The sequence below is a fragment of the Somniosus microcephalus genome, chromosome 17, assembly GCF_052327205.1.
Source record: "Somniosus microcephalus isolate GS21.2 chromosome 17, FLI_Smic_1.0, whole genome shotgun sequence".
In the NCBI taxonomy this organism is placed as follows: Eukaryota; Metazoa; Chordata; class Chondrichthyes; order Squaliformes; family Somniosidae; genus Somniosus; species Somniosus microcephalus.
Window position 1 is genome coordinate 33,937,246 of NC_141003.1, and position 26,973 is coordinate 33,964,218.

Genomic DNA, 26,973 nt, shown 5'->3' on the forward strand with positions numbered 1-26,973 from the left:
CCCGCCAAAGGTGTCGAGACAGGAGCAGCAGAAAAGTGAGCAAGGGGCCTCCACATCTGCTGAAGCCACAGGGGAGCACTACGTAGGTGTGAGGGTGCTGGTCAGTTTCTTCAGTAACCCCCAGATGGCACCTTCACTGGTTTGTTTTCCTTTGTTAATTGTTTCTAGTCTCCTGTGTTTATTACTTAACTGCCTTTTATCTGGTTTATTGGTTTCACCTGTTTTGCTTGTATTTAAGTTCTGTGGTTTCTTCCCTCTGGGCTCAGTCCTGACAAGGGAGTCAGTCTTGACAAGGTGCTCTGTCTTGACTAGGTGCTCAGTTTTGGACAATCCGGTTGCCCTGTGGTAGCTTGGCTTGAGCTCAGTTTGGACAAGCCGGTTGCCTCATGGTAGCTTGTCTTGAGTTCCTATCTTGACAAGCCGGTTGCCCTGGGGTAGCTTGTCTTGAGCTCGGTCTTGACAAGCCGGTTGCCTCATGGTAGCTTGTCTTGAGTTCCTATCTTGACTAGCCATTTGCCTATGTGGTAGCTTGTCTTGAGCTCCTATGTTTTGTAACTGTTTACCTGTGTGATTCTAGTAAAGTACTGTTATTTAAGACTGCATATCTGCTTCTCGCCTCGTCTGTCTGCACTTGGGTCCAGAACCAGCCTCGCCCAGACAGCACGGCCCCGTGTCTACATGACCCGTGACACCAACCCTGACAGTAGGAGCACGCGTAAGAGGAAGATAAAGCACAAGTAGTCACAAGGGTAGTCACTTGGGTGGAGTTTTGTGTTTAGTGTGAAAATGCCATCACGTCGTAATTGTACATAAAAATTCTCATGGCAAATGTTGCAGTTGTGGCGTCTGTCATTTCGCTATTGGGACTTCCACATTGAGGCCTTAGGAATACTTGCAACTGTCAGTATGGTGGTCAGAGTGCTAGGAATCCTCGGGTTCTTGGCCATTGTCAATGCTCTGGTAAGAAGCTGCGAGGCAAAAGTGTTTGATTGACTCGGCTAAGCAAATCTGGCCAGGGTGAGTGCATTCCTTGCACCCTGGGCAGCAATGTTCTCGTGTAATGCTGCCGCTGGTTGATGGGCCTCTGCAGGATGTTCGTTTTTGCCCTCCTCCTCCTCCTCCTCATCTGAGGAGGATATGTGAGGAGTCACTTGGTTCTCAGGAACCTGCAAGCCATGACGCTGTGCCATGTTGTGAAGTGCATAGCAAACCATGATGATTCTGGCGACCCTGGCTGCTGAATACTGCAGGGCTCCACCTGATCTATCCAGGCATCTGAAGCGCATCTTCAGCAAACCAATGGTTTGCTCGATTATGGCTCTGGTGGACATGTGGCTGGAGTTGTAGTTCTCCTCAGCTTCGTTGGATGGTCTCCTCAATGGCGTCATCAGCCACGTCCTCAGGGGATAGCCCTTGTCTCCAAGTAGCCATCCGTTAAGTTGGTCTGGCAGACTGAACAGCAGAGGCACACTAGACTGGCGCAGTATGAAGGAGTCATGACAAATGCTAGGGTACATGGCACAAACATGCAAAATTTCCTTCTTGTGGTCACACACTAGCTGAACGTTAAGGGAGTGGAAGCCCTTGCGGTTGACAAAAATACATGGATTGCGATGGAGTGCCTTAAGGGCCACACGTGTGCAGTCAACGACGCCCTGCACCCTTGGAAAGCCTGCCAGATGAGCTAATCCAACCGCGAGGGCAAAGAGGGCATTGGTTACCTGCATGATGCAAGTGTGTGCGGCCGCCTGGGAGATGCCGCTGATGTCTGTTGCTGATCCCTGGAATGAGCCTGAGGCAAAAAAGTTGAGTGCGGTGGTGACTTTGACGGCCACTGGTAATGCTTGTCCACCTGGTCCTCTGGGCAGCAGGTCTTGCTGTAGCACTGTGCAGATGTCAGTCACTACCTCTCGCGAAAGTCGGAGCCGCCTTTGGCACTGCTGCTCAGACATGTTGAGATAGGTGACCCTATGTCTGTCGACCCTGTTTGGGGGGTATTTCCTGCGCCGACGGGCTTCAAGACGCTGGCCCCTTCTGGCCTGTGCAGCCTCAGGTGGGTGAGCAGCAGCCTGGCGCTCCTGCTGTTGCTGGTGCTGCTGTTGTTCCTGGTTCTGCTGGTGCCGCGGCTGGTGCTCGAGCTCCTCTAATGCCCAGATGGGAAGGAAATAAATGGCTCCCATGCTTCTGGTATATGCCTCTGTTGAGGAAGCGCTGAGTGAAGCTGGCCAGAGGGGTTTCCCAGGAGGTCACACTGGAGATTGGTGTGAGGCACCAACATTCCACAGGTGTGGTTAAGCCTTCTAAAAGTTGCCCCAGATCTGAGACCACTAAGTCCTGCCACCTGCAAAGATGGCTGATCAAATCTCCTTTTTAATGGTTGACCTGCAGTTGATAGTCAGCAATCCAATAGTGCTCCCACCAGGTTTCACATTCGTGTTTCCCACCAGGCGTGTTTTACGTAGGAAAAGGGTTAAATTTGCAAGGGCCTTTTAAAATAGGATTATGGAGGCCATTTGGTGGTTATTAAGGGCCTTAAAGACCAGTCACACCTGTTGGATGCGGGACGGAGTCAGGACCATCAGACACACCTGAGTTAAAATTGCTCGGAGTCAGGAACCAGGCGGGGGGTAGGTTCCGCCCGCCAGTTTTTGCGATTTTAACCCCCCGCACGCCTCCAAGCCCGACTCCACGGCTCAATGAAAATCCTGCCCAATGACTTGTTTGCTGACAACATAGGAGTTATGTTGTAATAGCGCAACAAGTAAGTTACTTTCACAGGCAACTTGGGCAAAACCTTGCTCTGAACGACAACCATTTTATTTCTTGAAGGGAGTTGTTTGACTGATAATTGAGCAGTAATTATTGATCTGCTCATTGTAATTGTCGTGGCATTTTTAAAGTGCTCTTTCGATTGTGACAAATTACTGATAATCACCTAAATAAAATGTACAGAGGTCCATTTATAGCCAACAGTGAATTCATACTTTGGAATATTTTCTCTGCTATGTAGTGCCAACACCAACTACAGTGACAGGCACAAAAACAGCTTTTGAATCCACCATGTCTTGTTAGTGCAGTTCTTTCTCATCGTCATGTGAAATCTATTTAAAGCAATTAGTGCATTAATACTTTGTAATATTTTCTCTGCTCCATAGGGCCAACACCAACTACAATGACAGGCACACCTGAGACTACCATCACAAGTAAGTAATGTGTTTTCTCATTGTCACTTGAAATCCACTCTGCCAAAGCTGACCAATAAAGTGTGTAACAACAGAAAATGCTGGAAAAACTCAGCAGGCCAGGCAACATCCGTGGAGAGAAAATAGAGTCAATGTTTCAGGTGAAACCCTTTGTCGAGACTGGAAAAGCACAGGAAATGAAATAGATTCAAAGGCCAGGCTGGGAGAGAACAAAAGAGAAGTGAAGAGACATTAAGAGGTATTCAAAACGAGACGAGATGGTGATAGGACTAGTGGAGACAAAAGACGTTCCTAGATTAGGTGTGAAATGCGCTGGCAGAATGGGAGACAGCTGCCATGTGGGAGAGAGAAAAAAGTGGAGGGAAAGGGCCAAAACAAAGGTGTGGATAAAAAATAAGTAAAAATGTAATGGGGGCCGAGGTTATGATCTGAAATTGTTGAACTCGATATTGAGTCCGGAAGGCTGCAAAGTGTCTAATCGGAAGATGAGGTGCTGTTCCTCGAGCTTATGCTGAGCTTCCGTGGAACAATGCAAGAGCCCGAGTACAGTGAGGTCTGAGTGGGAATGGGACGGTGAATTAAAATGACAGGCGACCGGAAGCTCGGGGTCATCCTTACGGGCTGAATGGAGGTGTTCTGCAAAGCGGTCACCCAATCTGCGTTTGGTCTCCCCAATGTAGAGGAGACCACATCGTGAGCAGCGAATACAGTATACTAGATTGCAAGAAGTACAAGTAAATCGCTGTTTCACCTGGAAGGGGTGTTTGGGGCCCTGGACAGTGGGAAGGGGGAGGTATAAGGGCAGGTGTTGCATCTCCTGCACTTGCACGGGAAGGTGCCGGGTGAAGGGGAAGAGTTGCTGGGGGTGATAGAGGATTGGATTAGGGTGTCTCGGGGGGAGTGTTCCCTATTGGATGCTGAAAGGGGAGGGGAGGGGAAGATGCTTTTGGTGCTGAGATCACTTTGGCGGTGGCGGAAATGGCGGAGGATGATCCGTTGAATGTGGAGGCTGGTGGGGTGAAAGGTGAAGACAAGGGGAACCCTATCGTGGTTCCGGGAGGGAGGGGCAGGGGTGAGCGCAGAAGTACGGGAGATAGAACGGACACGGTCAAGGGCCGTGTCAACCACGGTAGAGGGAAATCCTCAGTTGAGGAAAAAGGAAGACATGTCGGAAGCACTGGTGTGGAAGGTGGCATCATCGGAGCAGATGCAGCGGAGATGGAGAAACTGGGAGAATGGAATAGAGTCCTTACAGGAGGCGGGGTGGGAGGAAGTGTAGTCCAGGTAGCTGTGGGAGTCAGTGGGCTTGTCGTGAATGTTGGTCAATAACTTATCCCCAGAGATGGAGGCGGAGAAGTCGAGGAAGGGAAGGGAAGAGTTGGAGATGGACCATGTGAAGATGAGGGAAGGTTGGAAATTGGAGGTAAAGTGAATGAAATTGTCTAGTTCAGGGCGAGAACAGGAAACGGCACCAATACAGTCATCAATGTACCGGAAAAAGAGGTGAGTGAGGGGACCCGAGTAGGACTGGAACAAAGAGTGTTCCACATATCCCATGAAAAGGCAGGCATAGCAAGGACCCATGCGGGTACCCATAGCAACACCTTTGATTTGGAGGAAATGAGTGGAGTCAAAGGAGAAGTTGTTCAATGTGAGAACAGGTTCAGCCAGGCGGAGGAGGGTAGTGGTGGATGGGGATTGGTTGGGCTTCTGTTCAAGGAAGAAGTGGAGCGTTTTGCTGCTGGAATATCATTGAGGTACTTTTGCTGTTCAGTCCATGGATACGTAAGTATATATTATTAGTACAGGTTGAGTTGCTCCATATCACTTTTGATATGTTTATTATGTATTGAAGTTGCTTCTTTCATCCTCTATACTGACATTGGTTTATCATGAAAAACAATTTAGGTGATGGCAAATAGCGAAAGCTTGATGTAATCTTTGACACCTTTTCTGTGCCCTATAGGAGTAGCTGCGAGCACAAGTGTATCGGCTTTGAATTTTCCCACTGGTAATTGATGCATATTCATTCTGAGAGTGTATGAACTTAGCAATGAGTAGCATTAAAAGACGTGAATGCTGCCTGGAATTCGAAATCACTGGCATTATCCGTTATAGCTTTAGGAAAAGATTAATATAATTCCGTAACTTTAATTTTAACGGATTATTTTTGATGTGTTGCTCTTGCATGGTTGAGAGCAACAATGGCAACATTTTCTACTTGTTAAAATGAGCATGTGTAATCAATACTGCCCTAAATGTACTGAGCAATGGTGAACAGGAGGGTTGGCAGACACTATTTACATTTCGACTCTAAATTCTGACATTTAAGTTTTGGAAGTTCTTTGCAATTTACTTTTGCATTTTGAAGAATTAGGAGATTGCTGTCAATAATGGTAGAAACCTAAATTCACATATTACCATGAAAAATTATAGATTTCAGGTCAATTGATGGTTACAGTACTATTTGTTGCTTCTGAGAACAAAAGGACTTGCTAGAAAGCATATAATTTGGAGAATCCTTAACCAAAGTCTTCTGTCTTCTTGATTTTGAACAATGATGTGGCTTTCATGTCAAATTTCTGTTTGGAATGACCATGAAATGATTTCTTCAAATCAGAAAGAAGGAATATTCTCAATATGGAGAAATTGATGAAGTAATGATGAGAAGTGGAGTGTATTCAGTGGCATTTTACAATTTTACCCTTTGTTCTTTGGAAAATAAATCATGCAGTATTCTTTGAAATATATTTTTTACTTGAAAGCAAAATGTAGATCTTGTTGAGAAAAGATAATGACGCATCACCACGGAAAGGATGGCTACCTCCATGGAAACGATTGCTACCTCCGTGGTAAGGCTGGCTACCATACAGGAGACGATGGCTATGGTAGAGGAGAGGAGGTCTGCGGCCATGGAGGAGCTCTGTCGCCAGGGTATAGAAAACATGGTCATTGTTCAGAATAGAATGACATCTCTTGAGGAGTGATGGGCATCTATTGAACAGAGAAACCAGACCTTCATGGAAGTCCTTCTGAGTAGGACTGCCATTGCAGAAGGGGTCCTCATGGCCCTCCTGATGTGCAGCAAGGTGCTCTCCAGCCACTTGCAGGCACCTGACCCATGAGAGGGAGGTTGGTGGCATACCTCAAGGAAGTGGGGGCACCTCTCCAAGCGCTCACACTTCCATGCCACTGCAGAGCCCACGGTCAGAGCCCCACAGGAGTCCACACCCAAGTGAGATAGACGTCTCAACCCCTGCACAGCCGCAGGAGCAGCAGACTGTTGACGAGCCCTTAAAGGCTGGCAACCCCAGAGGATGCCCGCCAAAGGTGTCGAGACAGGAGCAGCAGGAAAGTGAGCAAGGGGCCTCCACATCTGCTGAAGCCACAGGGGAAGCACTACGTAGGAGCATGCGTAAGAGGAAGATAAAGCACAAGTAGTCACACGGGTAGTCACTTGGGTGGAATTTTGTGTTTAGTGTAAAAATGCCATCACGTCGTAATTGTACATAAAAATTCTCATGACAAATGTTGCAGTTGTGGCGTCTGTCATTTCACTATTGGGACTTCCACACTGAGGCCTTAGGAATAATTGCAACTGTCAGTATGGCGGTCAGAGTGCTAGGAATCCTCTGGTTCTTGGCCATTGTCAATGCTCTGGTAAGAAGCTGCGAGGCAAAAGTATTTGATTGACTAGGCTAAGCAAATCTGGCCAGGATGAGTGCATTCCTTGCATCCTGGGCAGCAATGTTCTCGCGTAATGCTGCCGCTGGTTGATGGGCCTCTGCAGGATGTTCGTTTTCGCCCTCCTCCTCCTCATCTGAGGAGGATATGTGAGGAGCTCATGGTTTTCAGGAATCTGCAAGCCACGACGCTGTGCCATGTTGTGAAGTGCATAGCAAACCACGACGATTCTGGAGACCCTGGCTGCTGAGTACTGCAGGGCTCCACCTGATCTATCCAGGCATCTGAAGCACATCTTCAGCAAACCGATGGTTTGCTCGATTATGGCTCTGGTGGACATGTGGCTGGAGTTGTAGCTCTCCTCAGCTTCATTGGATGGTCTCCTCAACGGCGTCATCAGCCACGTCCTCAGGGGATAGCCCTTGTCTCCAAGTAGCCATCCGTTAAGTTGGTCTGGCAGACTGAACAGCAGAGGCACACTAGACTGGTGCAGTATGAAGGAGTCATGGCAACTGCTAGGGTACATGGCACAAACATGCAAAATTTCCTTCTTGTGGTCACACACCAGCTGAACGTTAAGGGAGTGGAAGCCCTTGCGGTTGATAAAAATACATGGATTGCGATGGAGTGCCTTAAGGGCCACACGTGTGCAGTCAACGACGCCCTGCACCCTTGGAAAGCCTGCCAGATGAGCTAATCCAACCGCGAGGGCAAAGAGGGCATCGTGTGCGGCCGCCTGGGAGATGCCGCTGATGTCTGCTGCTGATCCCTGGAATGAGCCTGAGGCAAAAAAGTTGAGTGCGGTGGTGACTTTGACGGCCACTGGTAATGCTTGTCCACCTGGTCCTCTGGGCAGCAGGCCTTGCTGTAGCATTGCGCAGATGTCAGTCACTACCTCTCGCGAAAGTTGGAGCCGCCTTTGGCACTGCTGCTCAGACATGTTGAGATAGGTGACCCTATGTCTGTAGACCCTGTTTGGGGGGTATCTCCTGCACCGACGGGCTTCAAGATGCTGGCCCCTTCTGGCCTGTGCTCGGAGTCAGGAACCAGGCAGCGGGGCGGGGGCCCCGCCAGCCCGACCGCCAGTTTTTGCGATTTTAACTCCCCGCACGCCTCCAAGCCCGACTCCACGGCTCAATGAAAATCCTGCTCAATGACTTGTTTGCTGACAACATGGAGTTATGTTGTAATAGCTCGACAAGTAAATTACTTTCACAGGCAACTTGGGCAAAACCTTGCTCTAAAAGACAACCATTTCATTTCTTGAAGGGAGTTGTTTGACTGATAATTGGGCAGTAATGATTGATCTGCTCATTGTATTTGTAGTGGCATTTTGAAGTGCTCTTTCAATTGTGACAAATTACTGATAATCACCTAAATAAAATGTACAGGGGTCCATTTATCGCCAACAGTGAATTAATACTTTCTAATATTTTCTCTGCTCCATAGGGCCAACTCCAACTACAGTGACATGCACACCTACAGCTTCGGAAACTACCATTACTGGAGAGTATAGTTTTACATATCGTCACGTGAAATGTATTTACAGCAATTGCTGAATTCATACTTTGTAAAATTTTCGCTGCTACATCGGGTCCACAACAACTACAGTGACAAGCACACCTAAAGCTTCTGAAACTACCATCACTAGTAAGTAACGTGTTTTCACATTGTCACTTGAAATCTACTCCGCCAAAGCTGACCAATAAAGTGTATTGTTGCTGGCGTATCATTGAGGTACTTTTGCTGTTCAGTCCATGGAAACGTAAGTATATAAATCAGTACCGGTTGAGTTGCTCCATATCACTTTTCATATGTTTCTTATGTATTGAAGTTGCTTCTTTCATCCTCTATACTCACATTGGTTTCTCACGAAAAACAATTCATTGGATGACAAATAGCGAAGGCTTGATGTTAGCTTTTGAAACCTTTTCTGTGCCCTATAGGAGTAACTGCGAGCACAAGTGTATCGGCTTCGACTTTCCCCACTGGTAATTGATGCATATTCATTTTGAGAGTGTATGAACTTAGCAATGAATAGCAGTAAGAGACGTGAATGCTGCCTGATATTCTAAGTCACTGGCATTATCAGTTATAGCTTTAGGAAAAGATTAATGTAATTCCGTAACTTTAATTTTAACGGATTCTTTTTGCTGTGTTGCTCTTGCACGGTGACAGCAATAATGGCAACATTTTCTACTTATTAAAATGAGCATGTGTAATCAATACTGCCCTAAATGTACTGAGCAATGGTGAACAGGAGGGTTGGCAGAGACTGTTTACATTTAGACTCCAAATTCTGACATTTAAGTTTTGGAGTTTCTTTGCAATATACTTTTGCATTTTGAAGAATTAGGAGATTGCTGTCAATAATGGTAGAAACCTAAATTCACTTCTTACCATGAAAGATTATAGATTTCAGGTCAATTGATGGTTAGAGTACTATTTGTTGCTTCTGAGAAGAAAAGGACTTGCTAGAAAGCATATAATTTGGAGAATCCTTAACCAAAGGATTCTGTTTGCTTGATTTTGAACAATGATGTGGCTTTCATGTCAAATTTCTGTTTGGAATGACCGTGAAATGATTTCTTCAAACCAGAAAGAAGGAATATTCTCAATATGGAGAAATTGATGAAGTGATGATGAGAAGTGGAGTGTATTCAGTGCCGTTTTACAATTTTACCCTTTATTCTTTGGAAAATAAATCATGCAGTATTCTTTGAAATATATTTTTTACTTGAAAGCAAAATGTAGATCTTGTTGAGAAAAGATAATGACTTGTTTGCTGACAACATGGGAGTTATGTTGTAATAGCTCGACAACTAAATTACTTTCACAGGCAACTTGGGCAAAACCTTGCTCTGATCGACAACCTTGAAGGGAGTTGTTTGACTGATAATTGGGCAATAATTATTGATCTGCTCATTGTATTTGTCGTGGCATTTTGAAAGTGCTCTTTCGAGTGTGACAAATTACTGATAATCACCTAAATAAAATGTACGGGGGTCCATTTACAGCCAACAGTGAATTAATACTTTGTAATATTTTCTCTGCTATGTAGTGCCAATACCAACTACAGTGACAGACAAAGAAACAGCTTCTGTATCTATCATCTCTTGTTAGTGCACTTCTTTCTCATCGTCAAATGAAATCTATTTACAGCAATTACTGAATTCATACTTTGTAATATTTTCTCTGCTTCATAGGGACAACACCAACTACAGTGACAGGCACACCTACAGCTTCTGAAACTACCATCACCAGTAAGTCATGTTTTTTATCATTGTCATGTGAAATATACTGTGCCAAAGCTGACCAATAAAGTGTGTTGTTGCTGGAGTATCATTGAAGTACTTTTGCTGTTCAGTCCATGGATACGAAAGTGTATAAATCAGTACTGGTTGAGTTGTTCCTCATCACTTTTGGTATGTTTATTATGTATTGAATTTGCTTCTTTGATCCTCTATACTGACAGTTGTTTCTGATGGGAAACAACTTGAGTGATGGTAAATAGTGAAGGCTTGATGTAATCTTTTGAAACCTTTTCTGTGCCCTTTAAGAGTAACTGTGAGCACAAGTGTGTCGGCTTCGACTTCCCCCATTAGTAATTGATGCATATTCATTTTGCGAGTGTATGAATTTAGCAATGAGAGACGTGACTGCTGCCTGGTATTGTAAATCACCGGCACTATCAGTTATAGCTTAAGGAAAAGATTAATATAATTCCATAACTTTGATTTTAATGGATACTTTGTGATGTGTTGCTCTTGTATGATTGAGAACAATTATGGCAAAATGTTCTTCTCATTAAAATGAGCATGTGTAATCAATACTGCCCTAAATGTACTGAGCAATGATGAACAGGAGGATTGGCAGACACTATTTACATTTAGGCCGCGATTTTATCATTGGTGGCGGGTTGGGTGGTCGGCGGGTTCTGGTCCTGCCTCCGCTTTCAGCCGGTCAGAAATAGCAATTTTACCTTAATTGCCCTATTGAATCCTTGTGTGCGCGCTACCTGGCCCAATTAGTGGTTTCGGGTCTGTTGCTCGCCTCTGCTGATGTCTGCAGCCAACTGCATTTAAGGGGACTGTCATAAATCGCAACTTCTACAAGAAGTACTACTGAACGGCCAGCTGAGGGCGCTGCCCGAGGAGTATAAATACTCGGGCGGGGCCCACCTTGGCCAGAGACAGTCTGGAAACAAGAAGCTAGTGACTATTAACTAGACCTCCATGTTTTGTTACAAGTCGATTAAAGCCTTGCTTTATGTACAACCAAGTGCGTAGTGAGTCTTTATTACGTCAGGGACCATGCAGCCTTCTTTCATTCTTATCCTTTTACGTTGGTTTTTGTGCTGCCAACTGCTCCCATGACTGCTGCAAGAGCCATGGCCTCTCCCCGCTTTGATGATTACTCCCTCCATGGTCTTGTGGATGGAGTGAGAGGGCACAAGGAGGTACTATTCCCATCCTCTGGCCGGAGGAAGCCTCCTCAGCACAGCAAAGCAGCCTGGCTGCAAATTGCTGAGAAAATCAGCTCTAGATCATTGTGTGCTCGCTCCTGAGTCCAGTGCAGGAAAAGGTTTAATGACCTGGTACACTCAGGAAAAGTGAGTATAACATCACACTCAATCTGCTCCCCATCTCCTCTCATCGCCGGCACTCTGCATTGTCAACCTACACCTGCACATCCCACTTTACCCTTACATCTCTTGAACCCTTAACCATCCCTCTCTCTCTATGTACAGAATCACTTCACTATTCGACTATGCGGCCCTCACACTCGCTATCACTGTTATGCAATGCCAACAACTAACAACGCATAGGGAGGGCCCTTGGTATTGGCACCTCACTCCATCTTTGTCTGCTTCTAAGCATCTATGCTATGGCTTCTCTACACCCACTCGATCATTCGCACTCAAGCTCCACTTGTGTCCCTCACTGCAGGAAAAGAGAGCCTACAATAAGAGGGAGAGGTTGGACAGGAGGAGGGCCACCTTCCATTGCCCATATGACCAACGCTGAGGAGGCTGCACTCGAAATAATCGAAAGTGATGAGGATCTGGAAGTGGGGGATGGTCTGATTGGCGCAGCAGAGCAATTTGGTTACAGAATAGATTTGTAACTCTCTCATTGACATTGCATGAGTGACTGATATGGCATCTGATGCTCATACAGATTGACTTATGAGCATCTGCACAATTTGATGTGCATGCTTCGTTAATATCATATGTCTAACTCATGCCTTTACTCCCCCACAGGACCATTGAGAGCCCCCCTCCCCACTGTCCAGGAGAAAGAGCCTGAAGACTCCTCAGAGGAAGCTGCAACCTCTGAGGGTACAGTGTCAGCAGAATTAAGCGCACCCAGCACCAGCGCAGATACGCACTCATCTGTGGGACCTTCGCGAGATAGAATAGTGTAACATTTGCATACTGAATTATCATTGGCCCACAGACATCTGTAAGGAATACCTATTATATTCACATGTGATCACATGCTGAGTTGTCATTGGCCTGCAGGCATCTGTAAGGACTGCTATTGTTTAGAAGATCTGGGGGTCCTGACTCCATCTTGTTCACACAGTGCTGTACTGCTGTGAGTCAGAATAAACCTAATGCTTCATTAAAAGAGTTTAAACTGGAATACTCCATTGTCCTGCAAGTTATTAGTTTTGTACAAAGTGTGCAAAACAAGACATGGGCCCCGATTTTCGGCTTGTGTGGGAAATGGTCGGGTTTCCCCGAATGTGGGGTTTCTGACACACATAAAAAAGTGTCAGCCAGCTCCATGCAATTTTCCCTCAAGTGGCCAATTAATTCCCAGCATGTGGGAAGCCTTGCTAATTGTCCAATTCGAGTCAGAAATCCCCACAGTATGATGTCATCATTCGTGGTGCTTTCAAAGTCCATAGCAAACACTGCATCCTCTGAAGGCTTCCAAACGAACCATACAGGATGGCAGAGGAGCCTGCAGCAGCTGTGGCCAGTGCCAGACCCCGAGCTGCCTTCAAATTCAACGAGGCTTCACTGCAGGCATTATTGGATGGGGTTAGGGCCCACAGGGAGGTCCTCTTCCCTAGGTCAGGGAGGAAGAGGCCTCCCACTGAGACCAATGCTGCATGGATGCAGGTGTCAGCAGATGCCAACTCGCTGGGAGTCACCAGAAGAACCTTGGCATTACATCTCTAACTCCTTCCTTAACTCCCCCACAGTACCATCCAGAGCCCCCGTCCTCACTGTGGAGGAGGAAGAGGCTGTACAGCCAGACTCCTCAGAGGAACCTCCAACCTCTGAGGGCGCAGCGTCAGCTGAAGTAAGCGCACCCAGCACCAGCGCAGACAGTCACACCTTGGGGGGACCTTCGGGACATAGAGTAGTGTTGTCACCTGGTGTTTCACAGCTCACAAGTGAGCCTCAGCAGATTCTGGAGACAGGGACAGCAGTGGAGAGTCCTCGTCGGAGGGCGCAGGGCTCTGCCAGCTCAGCTCAGTTGCGCTGCATGTCGACCCTCTGCCTCTGGGTCCATCCGCAAGAGAAGAGGTGATGGATCTCCATGCACAGATGCAGGAGTCTCGGGCAGGTTTTGTCTCCAGGGTCGCTGCGAGTGTGGAGCGAATGGAGGAGTCCATAGTGACCATGAGCAGAGCCTTTGTGGAGTCATTGGCGCATGAATGCATCACCATGGAAAGGTTGGCAACCTCCATGGAGGAGATAACTCACCAGGGTACGGAAAACATGGTGAGTGCTCATAAGAGAATGACATCTCTTGAGGAGCGTTGGCCATCTATTGAACAGAGAAACCAGACCTTCATGGAAGTCCTTCTGAGTAGGACTGCCAGTGCATATACGGGTCCCCATGGCCCCCTAAAGTGCAGCAAGGTGCTCTCAAGCCACTTCCAAGTGCTGGCCCCTTCTGGCCTGTGCAGCTTCAGGTGAGTGAGCAGCAGCCTGGTGCTCCTGTTGCTGATCCTGCTGTTCCTGGTTCTGCTGCTGCCGCCTCTGCTGCTGGAGATCCTCTAATGGCAATGAGGGAAGGAAAAAAAGACGTTCCATGCTTCTCGTAGATGCCTCCGCTGAGGAAGCACTGAGTGAGGGTGGCGAGAGGGGCTTCCCAGGAGATCGCATTGGAGAAGTGTGTGAGGCTGCAATCTTCCACAGCTGTGCCTAAGCCTTGAAGAAGTAGCCCCAAACCTGCAACAACAAGGTCCTTCAACATACAAGTGCTGTCCCTTTAAATCGCAGCTTTCCCTGACCTGCAGCTGCCAGCAAGCTTCACGCCAGGTCTCAGCAGCGGGGTTCCCCGCAGGCGGGTTTGATGTGGGAAAAGCCCCAAAGTCGCAACGGCCCTGGAAAATCTACCTCAACAAGCTGATAATTGCTTATTAGTGCTCCGACGACCAGTCCTGCCAGCGGCGGCCGGGACTGAAGCGGGTCACGGGGAAACGGCGGTCCGAAAGTTGGACGGGGCGGGGAATCAGGCGGGGGGGGAGTCCCGACCTGCTTTTTCACCGATTTTCGGCTGCATGAAAAGCTGCCCGACGGCGGCCAGAAAATTGACCCCCATGGTGTCAGAACAGGGATTTGAAATGGACATCGTTTGAGCTCCCTTACCTCGAATGAATTGGGAATCTTTGAACTTACCTAGAGAATCGCGCAAGTTCAAGCAACACGTGGAGTTTATGTTTTCGGGTCCACTGAAAAGCAAAGGGGAGGAAGAAAGATGCAGCTACCTATTCCTGTGGATCGAAGAAAAAGGGAGAGACATTTTTAACACATGGTCTCTCACCGCGGATGAAGCAAAGGTACTGAAAAGTTATTTTGACCGTTTTGAATCATGTGATGCCCAAGACAAATACGATATTCTCTAGGTACAAGTTTCAGGAGAAAGTACAAGGAGCTAGTGAGTTGTTTGAACAGTTCGTGACTGAGTTAAAACTGCTGGTAAAAGACTGTGTATATGCAGATAAAGATGAGATGGTCAGAGACCGCATTGTGCTTGGAATACATTCAGCTAAAGTGAGAGAGAAACTTTTGAATGTTGGGTCCGGGCTAACGCTGGACAAAGCTATAGACATAGCTAGATCACACGAGATAGCCCAAGCACAGTTGAAAACCATAACCGGCACCACGAGGAGCTCGAGTGAATGGACAGTGCACGCAGTTAATAGACACACACCAAAGAACACTGCCCAGAGAGCGTGTTTCAGAACAGAAAGAACAGCGAGAGTTCTAAAAATGGGCGACACAGACATAAAACTCTTCAAAAACTGTGGATATTATGGAAACAACTGGCATGGAGAAAAGGAGTACTGCCCTGCCAAAGGAAGGCAATGTACTAAATGTGGTAAACGGAACCACTTTGCTAAAGTTTGCAGGACTGTTTTCGGAAAAACAGTACACACAGTGAGTGACAGCCAAATGTCAGATAGAGAATCAAATGCAGAGGAACTGTTTATTGATTCTGTGTCACAGAAAAAACAGATTTCAGAGACTGAGCAAGCTTTTGCTGATATTGAGATAGGAAAACAGGGCAAAGAGCTTAAGTTTAAACTAGACACTGGATCTCAGGTTAATGTAATTCCTCTGAGTGAGTATCACAGTTTGAAGGATGAGTGTGAGCTACAGCCCACCTCACGCAGACTGACCGGCTATGGAGGTGAGCAGCTCATTGTAAAAGGCACATGCATGATGAAATGCAAGTACAAAGAAAGTGACATGATGTTGGACTTTTACATTATTGACACTCAAGCACCTCCAGTGCTAGGTCTAAGGGCATGTTTAGACATGGACCTCGTCAAGCTAGTGCTATCAATGACAGCACCAGTTGAGAAGCAGACAGTCATGGAGGAGTTTGCTGACGTTTTCAAAGGAATTGGACTATTCCCAGGTGAATGCACTATTCACCTTGACCCAGCAGCAACCCCTGTGGTTTGCCCACCGAGAAGGATACCCCTTGCTCTACGTAGTCGCCTGAAGGAGGAGCTGCAGAGCATGGAGAATACAGAAATCATTGTCCGGGAAACAGAACCGACAGAGTGGGTCAACGCGTTAGTAGTGGTTGAGAAACCATGTACAGGCAAGCTCAGAGTCTGTCTCGACCCCAGAGATTTGAACAAGGCTATCAAACGCCCTCACTACCCTCTACCAATGCTAGATGACATCACACCCAAGCTAGTGGGAGCACGTTACTTCAGTGTAATGGATGCACGATCAGGATACTGGACTATCAAGCTCACGGAAGAGTCATCTAAGCTAACAACGTTCAACACACCATTTGGACGCTACCGATTTCTGCATTTACCATTTGGTCTTAGCTCAGGATGAATTCCAGTGGAAGATCGATGAAACCTATGAAGGCGTCGACGGAGTAGTCGCAATCGTAGACGACATCCTCATCTATGGCAGGAATAGAGAGGAACATGACAGGAACCTCCGTGCGATGCTACAAAGATCACGGGAGAAAGGTATCCGGCTCAACCCCGAGAAAAGCATAATCGGATCCACGGAGATCAGTTATTTCGGGCATCACCTCTCAACTGATGGCATTAAGCCGGATCCAGAGAAAATCTCCGCCATCAAGAATATGGAGCCGCCGAAGAACCGCGCAGAGCTAGAGACAGTACTAGGCATGGTTAACTACTTAGCCAAGTTTGCCCCGAGCCTCTCCAAAATCAATGCACCCATGCGTCAGTTGCTCAAACAATCCAATGAGTTCCTGTGGGACAAACAACATGACACGGCATTTCAGAAAATGAAAGACCTAATCACCAGAGAACCAGGACCAGTTCTTGCCTACTTCGACCCCAACAAAGAGCTCAGACTACAAGTGGATGCGTCAAAGTACGGACTAGGCGCAGTATTAGTGCAAGAAGGAAAGCCCATCGGCTATGCTTCCGGATCTCTCTCAGACAGTGAAATCAACTATGCTCAAATCGAGAAAGAGCTATATGCAATTCTGTTTGGATGTAAGCATTTCCACCAATACGTCTATGGCCGATAAGTCTTTGTGGAATCCAACCACAAGCCCCTTGAGTCAATCATGAGGAAACCACTAGCCGCAGCCCCACCATACTTCAGCTACAGAAGTATGACTTCACAATCATTCACCGTCCAGGCAAATACATTCCTGTCGCAGACATGCTCTCCAGAAAGTCTCTTAGCTACCAGGACAGCAGCCTCAGTGAAGGCATGGATGTGCAGGTGCACATGGTGTACAACAGCTTACCTGTGAGTGACTCAAAACTGAAGGAGATCCGAGCAGGGACAGAGAAAGATGCACAACTCACACTGCTGAGCAAAGTCATACATGAAGGATGGCCTGAGGAAAGGAGGAAATGCCCTCAGAGCATATCTGAATTCTGGAACCACAGAGACGAAATGTCACAAATCAACAGAATCATCTTCAAAGGGGAGAAAATCATCATTCCTACCAGTCTCAGAGAAGAGATGTTGACAAAAATTCATGCTGGACATTTGGGCATGGAAAAATGGAAACAAAGAGCACGTGACATTATGTTTTGGCCCGGAATGTGCAAACACATTGAGGACGTGGTCGGAAAATGTTCCATTTGTCTAGAACGCCGCCCATCAAATGTCAAAGAGCCCATGATACCTCACCGTTTCCCAGACAGGCCCCGGCAGGTCGTCAGCTGCAAGCAAGTGCATGCAAAACGTGTACAGAGACAGCAACACCAAAAGAGATACTATGACAGGTCAGCTAGACTACTGCCGCCACTGCACAAAGGAGAATCCATCAGAATCCAGGAGCATGACTACTGGAAGCCAGCAATCATCATCCAGCCAGCTGACACTGAGCGATCGTATCACTACCACACCCCAGAAGGACAGGTGTACCGCCGCAATCGCAGGCACCTCCTGAACACCAAGGAACAACACCGTCATTCCGATGAGAGGATCAGTGCAACAGAGTGTGATGAACAGAGCATACTTACCTGAACCTAAACCTGAACCTGATTTGTTGACCGATTCAGGAGCATGCTCAGTTCCATACCACACAAGGTCGGGACGAGAGGTCAAGCCTAGAGTTATCCTTGACTTGTGAACTGTCAAAGGGTGTAGGCGGATCGCTGACCTAAAAAAAAACTGTACATCGTTATTGAAACGTTGAGATGTTTTCAGTGCTAGTTAAATGTTGATGCTACTGAGAACATTATGTGGAAGAATGGTTCAAAAGTAATGCATAACATTTTTCTTTTAAAAGAAAGGGGATGTAACATTTGCATACTGAATTATCATTGGCCCGCAGGCATCTGTAAGGAATACCTATTATATTCACATGTGATCACATGCTGAGTTGTCATTGGCCTGCAGGCATCTGTAATGACTGCTATTGTTCAGAAGACCCGGGGGTCCTGACTCAATCTTGTCCACATGGTGCTGTACTGCTGTGAGTCAGAACAAACCTAATGCTTCATTAAAAGAGTTTAAACTGGAATACTCCGTTGTCCTGCAAGTTATTAGTTTTGTACAAAGTGTGTAAAACAAGACAAGTAGAGTTGTCACTTGGTGTGTCACAGCTCACAAGTGAGCATCAGCAGATGGTGGAGACAGGGACAGCAGTGGCGCGTCCTCGTCGGAGGCCACAGGGCGCTCCACGCTCTGCTCAGCTGCATGTGGACCCTGTGCCTCTGGGACCATCCAGAAAGAGAGCAGTGCTGGAACTCCAGGAACAAGTGCAGGAGTCTCTGGCAGGTTTTATCTCCAGGGTCACTGTGAGTGTGGAGAGGATTGTGGAGTCCATCGCTAACATGAGCAGAGCCTTTGTGGAGGCAATGGCGCATGAATGCACCAGCATGGAAAAGATGGCAACATCCGTGGAAAGGATGGCTACCTCCATGGAAAGGATGGCTACGGTAGAGGAAAGGATGGCTATGGTTATGGAGGAAATAAGTTGCCAGAGTCTGGAAAACGTGGTGAATGTTCAGAATAGATTGACATCTCTGGAAGAGCGATGGGCAGCTATTGAGCAAAGAAACCAGAGCTTCATGGAAGTCCTTTGGAGGAGGACTGCCAGTGCAGATACAGGTCCTCATGGCCACTTGCTAGCACTGAAGTGGGGCTGACCCATGAGAGGGATGCTGGTGGCAGGCAACAAGGAAGTGTGGGCTCCTCTCCAAGCGCTCACACTCCCATGCCACTGCGTAGCTCTCGGTCAGAGCCCCACCAGAGTCCTCACCCAACTGAGATAGGCATCTCAGCCCCTGCACAGCCGCAGGAGGAGCAGACTGTTGCTGAGCCCTCACAAACCCAGAGGACGCCCGCCAAAGGTGTCGAAGCAGGAGCAGCATGAAAGTGAGCAAGGTGCCTCCACATCTGCTAAAGTCACAGGGGAAGCACCACGTAAAAGCACATGTAAGAGGAAGATAAAGCACAATTAGTCACAAGGGTAGTCACTTGAGTGTTCTCTTCTGTTGTCTTTTGTTGTGTTTAATATTTGGCATTGTCATCCTTTTGTGCATGTATAAAACAAAAGTGATGGCAAACAGTTGAAGTTCTGGCCTTTGTGTTCTGGGAAATGGAAGTTGCACATTGAGGGCTCAGGGCAACATGCATTTGTAATGATGGTGGTGAGAGTGATAGGAACCCACAGGTTCTTGTACATTGTGTATGGTGTGATAAGAAGGTGCCAGCCACATGTGTTTGATTTGTCTACCTAAGCGAATCTGGCAAAGATTAGTGCATCCCTTCCATCACGGGCAGCAATGTGCTCGTGTGCAGCTGGAGCTGGCTCATCTGCCTCCGCAAGGTGTTCCTCCTCCTCTTCTTCATCATCATCATCTGAGGAGGCTGTGCGCTGAGCCACTTGTTCCTCAGGCAGCTGCAAGCCACGATGCTGTGCGATGTTGTGCAGTGCACAGCAGACCATGAGGATTCTGGAGACCCTGGCTGCTGAGTACTGTAGGGCTCCACCTGATCTATCAAGGCATCTGAATCGCATTTTGAGCAAGCCGATGGTTTGCTCTGTTAAGTCTGTGAATTATTTAGTTAATTAAGACACAGACTAATGAGTAACAATAAAAACAGGTCTTTACCGGTTGGAGGTAGGGACAATACTGAATACAAGATTACTGCACAGTGCTTATATACCGGTGTGTTCACCCCTGGTATTACGTCTACAGCAGCCTGAGAAAGTAGTACATCTCTTAAGGTGGAACAGGCTTAAGCTCTCTTAAGGTGGAACAGGTTACATACACAACACTCCTCCCTTCTTAGCTTTATAGTCATCCCCCCATTTAACATAACGTAATAACATATACACATATATAACTTCATGTTTAACGTAACATATCACAGATTCAGTCTTTGCGGAAAACAGTTCACAGATTCAATCTCTGTGGTGTAGTCGGTTCACGTTACTCATTCAATAGTCCTTTCATGGATTTAACAGCTTGAACTTCCGAACTGATTTGGCTCCGTTCGGAGGGACCACGTGTGTGATCTGGTAGAGGTGATAATGGTTCAGATGGGTCATCTTCTGTTTTTACTTTTCCTTTTCTGCTTCTTGGAGACTCTCTGGGCTCCATTGTCAGCTGCCACAGCTGCCAGCTGCATGCGCAGTTCCTCCTTCTCTTCCTCCTGTTTCCGTCGTAGAGCCAGCTTCTCCCGATGTTCCGTAGACTTTTGGTGCTCCTCCATGATTTCTGCACTTTGGGAGTCGAAGTTACAAGCTGGGCAGGACAGGACATCATAATATTCGGTGTCGTCCACCAGGTCATGGTAATATTCGGTGTCGTCCTGAGCTAGACCAGTGAGAGGGTCGTCTATTTCCTCCATACCCAGCTGGACGTTAGCCAGCTCTTGTTCCAAATCCAGACATCTTTCCTGAAGAGACTTCTTCATGTGTACCTCTGCATCCAGCTTTTTCTGGGCTTTCAGCAAGTCGTTTACTAGTGACCTCATTTGTGATTTTAATACTTCAACTTCCTTTGGAGATTGATTGATCGGACTATGCAATCCCTCTACCGGAGCAGCTGTTTCAGCGGTCTGTTGTTCTACATTGACGTGAGTCAGCGTACTTTTGGCATCCAATGGCTGCTCTGTTGCAGTCGTTTCAGTCTGTGTCGTCACATCAGCCATCTCAATGACTTTTGAGAGCTCCGAACCCTTTTCCTTTGAAGATCGCAGCTCGTGTTCAAGTTTTTCCCATTTCAGAGTCTTGTCCCTCAGCATATGAAGGAGTTGGCTGACCGTTAACTCTTCTGACACCAGATTATGGCACGCACCTTCAGAACCTGAATCAGCTTTGATTCGTTCGGCCTCCTCGCGCAGATGGTTGGTGTGCTCCTGCTCCATTTTCTCCATCAGTTGCTTCTGTTGCCTTTCCAGATTCTCCCACTCTGTAACAAAGAACTTTTTTATTTCATTCATCTCTTGCTCAAAACGGCGAATCATTTGTTCTAATTGCTGTTGTAGTTTGAAATGGAGTTGAGTTCGAGCCCAGTGTCCCTCCAAAATGTGCATATCAGTAGACTTGACAGACTCAGAATTCTCTGTTAAACTATGTTGTTGTTGCTCAGTGGAATTCTGTGCTGAAACTTTGTCTTTTGCACATGGGTTGGTCTTACCATCATCAGTTCTAGAGTCTGGGCTGATTATCTGCACCGAGTTCTCACTCTTTATGGCTTTTAGCGAATGCCAGTCCATATTTATGTTTCTAAACCACTCCCGGCCTAGTAGTGGTGGACCTCCCTCCGGTAGCACATATAAGTCCATTATTTGACTTCCTTCGCCCTTGTTGGCCACTGCAACCTTTATTGTCCCGATGGGGTACACTCTCTGCCCCGTGTAGGTTGTCAATATAATCTCCGTATCCTGTAGGGGAATATGTTGGAATAACCTTCTGTAATCTTTTTTATTCATGACCGACAATGCCGATCCAGTGTCCAATTCCATTTTTACTTGGACTCCTTCTATCTGAAGAGTAACCCAAATTGTCTGGAGGTCTGCACCCTTACCAACGTTGAGTACCCTTAAGCTAGCCAGTTCAATACTGCTTAAGCCAGCCAGTTCATTACTGCTAGCGTCTGAATCGGACTCCTGTTCGGCTACCTTGTGTACTTTTGCGTATTTTCCTTGCGGTGACTTCTTGTTGCTGGTCTTCTTCCCTGACCTGCATACTCTAGCTATGTGTCCAAGCCTACCACAAGTTCTACATTCTTGGTTTTTAAACCAACACTGGTTCTGATCATGCGTTGTCTTTCCACAACGATAACATTTGCCAGAACTCACACCCAATTTGTGTGCACTGAGCTCCGGTGACCGTAGCTGCATTACTGCCGTGCCCCTCGCTGCGGCTTCGTGTGCTGCTGCCATAGTGACCGCCTTCTCAAGCGTCAGCTCATTCTCCTCGAGCAGTCGCTTTTGTGTATCCTGTTTAAATAAACCACACACAAATTTGTCTCGTAGTGCATCTGTCAGTCCCGTTCCAAACTGGCAATATTTCGCTAATTTACGCAATTCCAGCAAATATTCAGCATTGCTTTCATGCTGTAGCTGCCTTCTGTCGTAAAATTTAAATCGTTCCGCTAGCATCAGCGGCGTGGGGTTTAGATGATCTTTCAGGACAGTAACAATCTCATCGAACGTCTTACCCGCCGGTTCATCTGGTGATAACAGGTGTTTCAATTGCCCGTATGTCTTCGCACCCATTAAATTTAATAATGTTAGAGCTTTATCTTGGTCACGAATTTTATTGGCCTTACAATAATTTTTTACTCTTTCAACATATATGGCCCAATCTTCGAGGTCACTATCAAAGGTGCTAATATTCCTGTGTTTAGGCATTGTAGATTTGCAATTTCTCAGATTTTATTTTCTTTACTTGTTATCAAAGATGGCGGCTTCCCGCTCTTGCCGTTGTCCTCCGCCCACAAAATGGCAGTTTTCCCGCGCTTGGCGGTCTTCACCCGTCCCCTGACGCCGTCTCCCTTCAGCCCCCGAGTGCGGCCCTTATCTTCGCCGCGATCGCCCGAGTGCGGCCCTTATCAGCGGATGCGATCGATGGCCCGGCTGCGCCTCACACTTGAAAGCGGCCCGGCCCTTATCAGTGCTTGCGATCGATGGCCCGGCTGCGCCTCGCACTCCAAAGCCCTTATCTCCCGATCGCGATCGATGGCCCGCGCTGTGCACCGCGGCTCTCGCGCCTTCAATTTCTGCAGCCGCTGCCCTTTCAGCCCGAGTGCGGCCCTTATCGGTGGTTACGATCGATGGCCCGGCTGCGCCCCTCACTTCAAAGCGGCCCGGCCCTTATCTGCCGATCGCTATCGCCCTGTACCTCTGTCTTCCCCAGCCCTGTCTTCTACTCCGGTTCACAAGCTGATGGAGGCTTCAGGGTCCTAATGCCTGTCGCTTCCAGTGGGGTGGTGTGGTTTGAAACCTCTCTTCAACCGCCGAGGAATAACTGCCGCAGGGTAAGAACCTGACTCGTCGCCAGTGTTAAGTCTGTGAATTATTTAGTTAATTAAGACACAGACTAATGAGTAACAATAAAAACAGGTCTTTACTGGTTGGAGGTAGGGACTACACTGAATACAAGATTACTGCACAGTGCTTATATACCGGTGTGTTCACCCCCGGTATTACGTCTACAGCAGCCTGAGAAAGTAGTACATCTCTTAAGGTGGAACAGGCTTAAGCTCTCTTAAGGTGGAACAGGTTACATACACAACATGCTTGATGATGGCTCTGGTGGAAATGTGTCTGGCATCGTAGCGCTCCTCTACTTCGTTTGATGGCCTCCTCAACAGCGTCATTAGCCACGTCTTCAGGGGATAGCCCTTGTCTCCAAGTAGCCATCCGGAAAGTTGGGTTGGCGGATTGAAAAGCGGAGGCACACTAGACTGCCGCAGGATGAAAAAGTCATGGCAAATGCCAGGGTACTTTGCGCAAACATGCATGATGTTCTTCCTGTGGTTACACACCAGCTGGATGTTAAGGGAGTGGAAGCCCTTGCGGTTGACAAATACAGCTGGGTTGTGATGGGGAGCCCTAATGGCCACATGTGTGCAGTCTACGACACCCTGCACCCTTGGCAAGCCTGCCAGCTTTGCAAAGGCAACCGCACGCGCGGTTACTCTTGCCTCATCCATAGAGAAGTGCACGTAATTGTGTGCCTTTGCAAAGAGGGCATCGGTAACCTGCGTGATGCAAGTGTGTGTGGACGACTGGGAGATGCGGCTGATGTCTGCTGATGATCCTTGGAAGGACCCTGAAGCAAAAAAATTGAGGGCAGAGGTGACTTTGACAGCCAGTGGTTGGCGCTCCAGCTCTTGGTGCTGCTGTTGTTCCTGATTCTGCTGCTGCCACGGCTGCTCTTCCTCCAAATCTGAGGACCAGGATGAAAGGAAATAAATGGTTCCCATGCTGCTGGTAGATATGTCAGTTGAGGAAGCGCTCAGTCAATGTGGGGAGACGGTTTTCCCAGGTGGTCACAGTGGAGATGAATCTCAGCTTCACCACTTACAAGATCAGTAGACCTGCAAATAGTTTCCAAGACCTGAAAAAACAAAGTTCTGTCATCTGTAAGTGAGCCTTGTTGAGAGCTCCGTTTTTATGCTGGAGCTGCAGCTGTCAAGCAGTCAGGCACTTGGTGAAGCCGGCACAATCAACTGGCGTGGTTTGGGAAAAGCGTGGAACACGCAGAAAATGTGGAAAAATCGAAAACCGCTGGTAAAATAGGCTTATCCAGGCAGTTGACAAGCTGTTAAGGGCCAAGCGGCGGGACCGATCGGGACTCCCACAGCCGGCACTTGGGAAACTTGTTTGGAGGCGGGTTGATGGTGGAATGCAACCCGCTGTCAATCAAAAAGATTTTAACCTCTGACCCGCCTCCAAACCCTCCCCTCTGAGTGCCGAATAACTCGCGGCCTTAGACTCCAAATTCTGACAATTAAGTTTTGGAATATTTTTGCAATTTACTTTGCATTTTGAAGAATTAGGAGATTGCTTTCAATAATGGTAGAAGCCTAAATTCACTTATTACCATGAAAGATTATAGATTTCAAGTCAATTGATGGTTACAGAAATATTTGTTGCTTCTAAGAACAAAAGGCCTTGCTAGAAAGCATATAATTTGGAGAATCCTTACCCAAAGGCTTCTGTTTTCTTGATTCTGAACAATGATGTTGCTTCCATGTCAAAGATCTTTTTTTGAAAGACTGATGAAATGATTTCTTCAAATCAGAAAGAAGGAAAATTCTCAATATGGAGAAATTAATGAAGTAATGATGAGAAGTGGAATGTATTCAGTGGGGTTTTACAATGTTGCCCTTTGTTCTTTGGAAAATAAATCATGCAGCATTCTGTGAAATATATTTTTTACTTGAAAGCAAAATGTAGATCTTGTTGAGAAAAGATAATGACTTGTTTGCTGACAACATGGGAGTTATGTTGTAATTGGTCGACAAGTAAATTACTTTCACAGGCAACTTGGGCAAAACCTTGCACTGAAAGACGACCATTTTATTTCTTGATTGGAGTTGCTCGACTGATAATTGGGCAGTAATTATTGATCTCGTTGTTTTTGTAACGTGCTCTTTCGATTGTGACCAATTATTGATAATCTCCTAAATAAAATATATGGGAGCCCATTTACAGCTAACAGTGACTTCATATTTGTAATATTTTCTCTACTATGTAGTGCCAACACCAACTACAGTGACAGGCACACAAAAAGCTTCTGAAACTACCATGTCTTATTAGTGCAGTTCTTTCTCATCGTCACATGAAATGTATTTACAGCAATTAGTGAATTAATAATTTGTAATATGTTTTCTGCTACATAGGGCCAACACCAACTACAGTGACAGGCACACCTACAGCTTCAAAGACTACCATCACTAGTAAGTAATGTTTTTTCTCATTGTCACATGAAATCTACTCCGCCAAAGCTGACCAATAAAGTGTGTTGTTGCTGGAATATCATTGAGGTACTTTTGCTGTTCAGTCCATGGATACGTAAGTGTATAAATCAGTACAGGTTGAGTTGCTCCATATCACTTTTGGTATGTTTATTATGTATTGAAGTTGCTTCTTTGATCCTCTATACTGACAGTGGTTTCTGATGGGTAACAATTTGAGTGATGGTAAACAGCGACGGCTTGATGTAATCTTTTGAAACATTTTCTGTGCCCTATAGGAGTAACTGCGAGCACAAATGTGTCGGCTTTGACGTCCCCCACTGGTAATTGATGCATATTCATTTTGAGAGTGTATGAACTTTGCAATGAATAGCACTAAGAGACGTGAATGCTGCCTGGTATTCTAAATCACTGGCATTATCAGTTATAGCTTTAGGAATAGATTACAGGTAATACAATTCCGTAACTTTGATTTTAATGGATATTTGTGATGTGTTGCTCTTGCATGTTTGAGAACAATAATAGCAACTTTTTCTTCTCATTATAATGAGCATGTGTAATCAATACTGCCCTAAATGTACTGAGCAATGGTGAAGAGGAGGATTGGCAGACACTATTTACATTTAGACTCCAAATTCTGACAATTAAATTTTGGTATACTTTTGCAATTTACTTTTTCATTTTGAAGGATTAGGAGATTGCTGTCAATAATGGTAGAAGCCTAAATTCACTTATTACGGTGAAAGATTGGCCCAGAAATTCGGGTCGGGGGCTTCCCGTGGGTGTAAGCCCCCGACCTGCTCTTACCTTGAGCGCCGGCTGTTGAGCTGTGGGCCCCCGTGGAATTCCGATCCTGGGCCTGCTCCAACTGCCGGCACGCAGTGCTTGCGTATTCCAGGGGCGCAGTTAGTTCGATGCGTCCCCTGGGATCACGTGGGCCATGGGGAGCCAATCGGAGCAGGGAATGCTTCATTCATAAGTTTGACAGGAAGTGTTGTCAAACTTAGAAATACTACGAGCCCCAAAACATCACAAAATCTTCAAATAATTTTTTTTTTTTAATCACATTTTTAAATAAACTATAAATGACATGCAATAACTATTTTAAAAAATAATTTAAATTTTTGAAAAAAATAATTTTATTTTCTAACGGGGCTAAAAATAAACTTACCTTTCTTTAAAGTATTTAAAAATAATAAACCTG

The 26,973-nt window shown here is 46.5% G+C and overlaps 1 protein-coding gene across 1 annotated transcript in view; it reads left to right on the plus strand.

Moving 5' to 3' along the window:
* Nucleotides 1-26,973, plus strand: part of LOC147105628 (uncharacterized) — a 54,139-nt gene that overhangs the window by 14,490 nt on the left and 12,676 nt on the right. The window contains exons 4-10 of the mRNA XM_086010928.1: nucleotides 5,170-5,214; nucleotides 8,337-8,397; nucleotides 8,486-8,537; nucleotides 8,834-8,878; nucleotides 10,094-10,150; nucleotides 25,695-25,751; nucleotides 26,048-26,092. Coding sequence (XP_085867054.1) covers nucleotides 5,170-5,214; nucleotides 8,337-8,397; nucleotides 8,486-8,537; nucleotides 8,834-8,878; nucleotides 10,094-10,150; nucleotides 25,695-25,751; nucleotides 26,048-26,092 — 362 coding nt within the window. The remainder of the gene's footprint in view (nucleotides 1-5,169; nucleotides 5,215-8,336; nucleotides 8,398-8,485; nucleotides 8,538-8,833; nucleotides 8,879-10,093; nucleotides 10,151-25,694; nucleotides 25,752-26,047; nucleotides 26,093-26,973) is intronic.